At 35.8% G+C, this 5856-nt stretch overlaps 1 protein-coding gene across 1 annotated transcript; it reads right to left on the bottom strand.

Annotated features, from left to right (window-relative positions):
- Positions 1-292: 292 nt before the first annotated feature.
- Positions 293-3907, bottom strand: LOC117994917 (myb-like protein I). Its single transcript, XM_069508099.1, has 3 exons — positions 3875-3907; positions 2354-2384; positions 293-1845 (listed from the first exon to the last, which is right to left on the bottom strand). Exons 1-3 carry the CDS (start codon positions 3905-3907, stop codon positions 1175-1177), a joined length of 735 nt encoding a protein of 244 aa, XP_069364200.1. The 3' UTR covers positions 293-1174.
- Positions 3908-5856: the final 1949 nt, after the last annotated feature.

The raw sequence follows: 5856 nt of genomic DNA, 5'->3' as shown, positions 1-5856 counted from the left end.
CTGTATGACTTACGTCATTATTTTTATCCTAGTTTATAATAAAGTAATAAAAAAATTGGGGTCAAATACCCAATTACATAATTCAAATTTATTTTGCTAAATTGTGGGTAAATAGCGGATAGAAAGAAAGAAAATGCATTTATTTGTAATAGATAGTTCATTCACAATCTTCTGCGACAGACTGTATGCAAAAATATAATGTTATGTTTACTACATATTCTAATTGGTCACTTTTAATTAAATAAAATTATATAAAAAAAAATATTCAAAAACGATGAAAAATCGACGATGTTAATCACGATTGGTTATTAGGATAATTATTTGGGGTTTTATAAAATTAATTTATGAAGTCCCTTGGTATAGTTGAGCCATTACGAAAGTGCGAACTGGATCATGAATTTATTAGAGCCTCAATAGCTCAACGGGTAAAGGAGTGGACTGAAAACCGAAATGTCGACGGTTCAAACTCCGCCCGTTGCACTATTGTCGTATCTACTCCTAGCACAAGCCTGACGCTTAAAGGGGAATATTAGTCATTTAACATGGCTAATATTCTTTTTTAAATAAATGAATCATTACGATCATAGGGTTGTGAGAATGGTGCAGAAATTGGTATCGATAAAGGGATGCCGTACGGATTCAGGTAGCTGGGGAAGCAAGACCTCTCCCTCGCTCTTTATAACCTGTTATCGACTATCGACAAATAATTTTTTACTGTTACAAACTACACCAGTACGCTGAGTACGAGATCTTATGTCTCACCAACGTTGATAGTATTCGAGTGTCGAAACACTTCCGCGTTATAGTAAACTGGATCTTAACTGCCTTGTTTTAAAGCTCAAGTTTGTCTACACATCTTCAGGCAGCGCTCCAAGCGGAAACGTTGCGAAATTAAAATCAATGGCATTTAATTTTGGACTTCAATTCAAAGCTGTTTAGGTCCATTTTACTTTGACGTTATTGTGTTTCTAGCAACGTTTGGTGAGACGTAAAATCTTATACTAAGCGTACAGACCATCAGGTTTCAGTTCCGTAAGGTACAGACCTTACGGAACTGAAACAGCAGCAGTTGAGTGCAAGCGAGAGATGCGATAAAAATGATTTATGGCTCAGTTCGCACGTTTGTAATGGCTCAACTATAGTGTATCAGGTTTCTGTTTCTGGTTTGAATAGATTAAAAACGGGAGCGCCTATCCCAACCATTTGGTCTTGGTTGATTTCTGTTAAAACGATTGTTATTAGGAAAGTTTCTGCCATTATTACCATTAAAGGTTCTTCTGTCAGGGTTTCTTCCTCCATTATTGTTGTTATTATCAAAACGGGGTCTATTAGGGTTTCTGTCACCATTAAAATTATTGTTTGGCCATCGCTGAATTCTATTATTATTACCATTGTTATTAGGGAAGTTCCTACCACCGTTTATGCGACCGTTATTGTTGTTGCCGTCGTTATTGTTACTTCCAGGGGTTATATTATTATTAGGGTTTGTTCCACCATCATTGTTGTTGTTATTTTCAGGGGTTCCAGGCGTTATATTAATAGGGTTTGTTCCACCATCATTGTTGTTGTTATTTCCAGGGGTTCCAGGCGTTATATTAATAGGGTTTGTTCCACCATTATTGTTATCGTTGTTGTTATTGTCAAGGTCTCCATCATTAGAATCAATGGTGTTAGAAGCACTGGCACCAGCGTCTTCACCGACAGCAGCCGCAGCGCTGCCATCGTTGCTGGAGTCAGCTGCAGCAGCAGGTCCGCTGTTGCCAGAAGCTCCAGTAGCCGATCCCGTGCCTGATGTTGCAGCGGCACCACTATTGCCCTTACTTGTTGCAGTCGCTACATTGTTACCTGTCAAATGTAAATAAAATTATTAGATGATGACCGCGACTTCTCACGTTATCCACGTTTAAAGGTCACAAAAACATATTTTTTTTATTTTTTTATAAAAAATATTAGCCATGTTAAATGACTAAATATTCCCCTTTCCTCTCCAACAAAGCGTAAAGCTTGTGCTAGGAGTAGGTACGACAATAGTGCAACGGGCGGGGTTTGAACTGTCGACCTTTCGGTTTTCAGTCCACTCCTTTACCCGTTGAGCTATTAAGGCTCAAAACTTTGCGCTTTGAGAACATTATGGAGAACTCTCAGGCTTGCTGGTTTCCTCACGATGTTCTCCTTCACCGTTAAAGCAAGTGATGTTTAATTAATTAAAACGCACATAACTCCGAAAAGTTAAAGGTGCGTGCCCGGGATCGAACCCCCGACCTCCGATTAGAAGGCGGACGTCCTAACCGCTAGGCTATCACAGCTTTTTTACCCTTCGAAAGTCGTATTAAAATAGTAGGTAGGTACTTACGAATTAACCGAGCATGCGCCGTGGCAAGGCACTGTAAACAGTAAAAAGATAAGAATTCAAAAAACTGCGAGTGCAAGGAAAATATCCGAAAACCGTGAATTTGTGGTTACATCACAAAAACAATTGGTTCCGTCCACGTTGGTAGGTAACCAATGTTTCGTAACCAGCTACGAAATAAGATTTATACTTCGTCTTTTCGTAACTGGTTACCGAATTCGTAACGGAATAAGTTTACCTGTGAAATCTAAAACAGATTTTTATTTATTTTTATGCATCACATTTTTTAAATTATCGTGCAAAATGTCGAAAAAATACGACTGTAGAACGGAACCCTCGTTGCGCGAGCCTGACTCGCACTTGGCCGGTTTTTAGGGTTCCGTACCCCAAAAGGAAAAACGGAACTCTTATAGGATCACTTTGTTGTCTGTCTGTCTGTCTGTCTGTCCGTCTGTCTGTCAAGAAACCTACAGGGTACTTCCCGTTGACCTAGAATCATGAAATTTGGAAGGTAAGTAGATCTTATAGCTGACATTTGGGGAAAAATCTGAAAACCGTGAATTTAGGGTTAGATCACACAAAAAAAATTAAATTGTGGTCATGAACTAATAATTAGTATTTTCAACTTTCATCACATTTTTTCAAATTATCGTGCAAAATGTCGAAAAAATACGACTGTAGAACGGAACCCTCGTTGCGCGAGCCTGACTCGCACTTGGCCGGTTTTTTAAAATTCAGTTTTTTTTTTTTTTTTAATTATGGAACACAAACAGCTTTTACATTTTTACTTAGAGCCTACTTATTTCTAGTTTGTACATATGCCTATTAAGTGTTCACTCATTTACATTATATCTATTGAATTTTGTGCGGGAGTTAGTTAGGTTAGTAGTTACATTAAATTAAATTATAATGAGTTAGTTTGTTATGAAGTGGTTACAAACAAAGTAGGTATATAATTCTAATCATGCTAAACCTACATATAATTATTCAAACTTTTATTACAGCTAAAAATTTACCAAATTTGTGTGATCTAATTGTACATATTTCTTAATGTATATATCGCATGTCCTCACTAAAAATCTATTATGGCCATAGTTCGTGTTAATATGTGGTAGACTAAAGATTTTTACACCCGTCAGGACAATCACGGTACAGAGTACATTATACAAGGATCAAATCTTCTTGTATACAATTTTATACAAGAAGATTTGATCCTTGTGTTCCCTCCTGAGCTCTAAAGAGATGAATTCAGTGATACTAAAGGACTTAAATCTCTTACTTAAACATTTTAAAAATTTACGTTGAATGGATTCTAGCATATTGACATAAACAGCGTACTGTGGATTCCACGCAGTAGAAGCATGCTCTAAATGAGATCTTACAAATGAATTAAAAAGCAAGACGAGGGTATTTGGATTTTTTTTTTTTTTTTTTTTTAATATAAAACAATGTTAATATATAAAACAATGTTAATATATAAAACAATGTTAATATATAAAACAATGTTAATATTATATCTCTTACCGCTAGCACCAACAAAACAACAGTCGCTTTCATAATGGCTTGATAGGTAATATTTACTTTATTTTTCGAAATATCGTTGTTTTATATCTACTTTCTCTAGACTATATAGACGTAGGTATATATATATGTGTATGACGTGGAATTTAACATTTTTAGGTATATGCATAGTTTCCATCTGTCCGTCTGTCTATATGTCACAGCCATTTTAAAAACGGTCTAGTGAAAAAAGTCATTTGTGAATTGTGGGTATGGCTAACTAGCTGACCCGCCCCGGCTTCGCTCGGGTGGAATTTAGAAAATCGAGGCGGGGGTTCCAAAAATCCTGAAATGCATATTTCTTCATTTGTTGCCGAAAACTCAAATACCAATTTTCATGCAAATAACTTGAAAAATGACGGACTTTCATACAAACATTCATCCCCTATTTAACCCCCTTGGTAGTAGAATTTCCAAAAATCGTGAAATACGTATTTTTTTATTTTTAACCGAAAGCTTAAATACCAATTTTCATCGATGTAACTTCAAAAATGGCGGACTTTCATACAAACTTCCATCCCCCATTTAACCCACCTAGGGGTGGAGTTTCACAAAATCCTTTCTTAGTGGATACGTTATCTTTACAAAGAACACACTGTAAGGGTGGTAAATTGGACGGAATAGAAATATACCCGGATACGGAATAATCTACCACCTTACAAAGATTAGAGGAAAAAAAAATAATTTTAATTTACTTTACTTGATCTATCTACCTAGTAAAGAATAGAAGCTAGCCGTCGACTCCCTTGTAATGTATATGAGGTGTTATAAATGAAATTTGCTAGATGTTAGGCAAAATTGTTTTTAATGTAACTTTTACCGGGGTCGCTTAATACATAAGGATGGCTAATAATGCTTAGTTATTCTAGCTTAATGCCAAGACTTAATTTAGATACATTAGAATGCCTTAGGTAGATAGTACATAAATCTATGTTTTAAATTTAAGATGCCATTGGCATGGAATAGACAATGACACAGTAAAATTCATAAAATTGTTTCAAAATAAAAGCTCAGTAGTAAAGACAGGGTTCTTACTGTACACATACACTAAGAAGGTTCACTAAACTGTTGCAGGATACAAACATTTTGCTTACTTGTAGGTGCGAAGACTGCAAGGTAGCTGGACGGCATCGGCCAAGATCCAAAACTCAATTTATTTGATTCTTCACAACCGAAATGTTTCATTACAAAGATTTTCACCAAGTCTTATCCATAGAAATTAAGTTGCCAACGTGAATGTGCAAAAGAAATAAATACGAAAACCGAAAACGCAAACGGAAAACTAAAACGGAAAACTGAAGCTAAACGTAAAACGTAAACGTAAATCGTAAAACCCTGTAACAAAGAAAAACAAGATTATAATTTGTGCTGTGTGAAAATTTCGACACGTGGAATTTTCCCGATCAAACACAACTCACCTATTGAACTCCTGGCCACCAATGGTTTTCAGAAGTCCACCCACAACCCATTATCCTCATTTATGTGGGAAGATAAAATAACTGGAACTGGAATGAAATCATAAAATTAGGATTTTCTCTAACCAAACCGCCATTTTGTCGAATCCACATTACTTGATTTTTCACTCACCATAATTGATGAAACATTGAAATACGTTAGGATGATTTATTTTTATAACTATTGTATTTTCCCAGGCGAAGCCATGGGCGAAAAAGAGTGAGATTTTCCTGGAACGAAAAAAATTCGTCTTCACATGTTGACTCCAGAGAAAATTCTAAATCTCACCTATCGGTGTTGCCAGACGCAACCCGAGTGTGGTCGCTCTCATTTAGTTTGATCATGAAGCCAATTCATTTTTGAATATTTGCGGAACCTAAGGATATATTATAAGAACCGTTTTGTTAATGACTTAACAATAAACAAATGATATTATGGTTTTATTTAATTATTTTTGTTTTATTTTTACGACCATTGACAACGAAGCAAAC

This window comes from Maniola hyperantus, chromosome 28, assembly GCF_902806685.2.
Source record: "Maniola hyperantus chromosome 28, iAphHyp1.2, whole genome shotgun sequence".
Classification (NCBI taxonomy): domain Eukaryota; kingdom Metazoa; phylum Arthropoda; class Insecta; order Lepidoptera; family Nymphalidae; genus Maniola; species Maniola hyperantus.
Note: the sequence above shows the minus strand (reverse complement) of the source record. Positions and strands in the feature narration are given on the sequence as shown.

Bases quoted from the DNA above. Each gene is read 5' to 3' on its own strand.
- LOC117994917 (XM_069508099.1), bottom strand. From the start codon at position 3,907: ATGAAAGCGACTGTTGTTTTGTTGGTGCTAGCG. The intron at 2,385-3,874 runs GTAAGAGATATA...TACTGTTTACAG, and splicing joins TTGTTTTGTTGGTGCTAGCG to TGCCTTGCCACGGCGCATGC. The intron at 1,846-2,353 runs GTAAGTACCTAC...TACATTTGACAG, and splicing joins GGCGCATGCTCGGTTAATTC to GTAACAATGTAGCGACTGCA.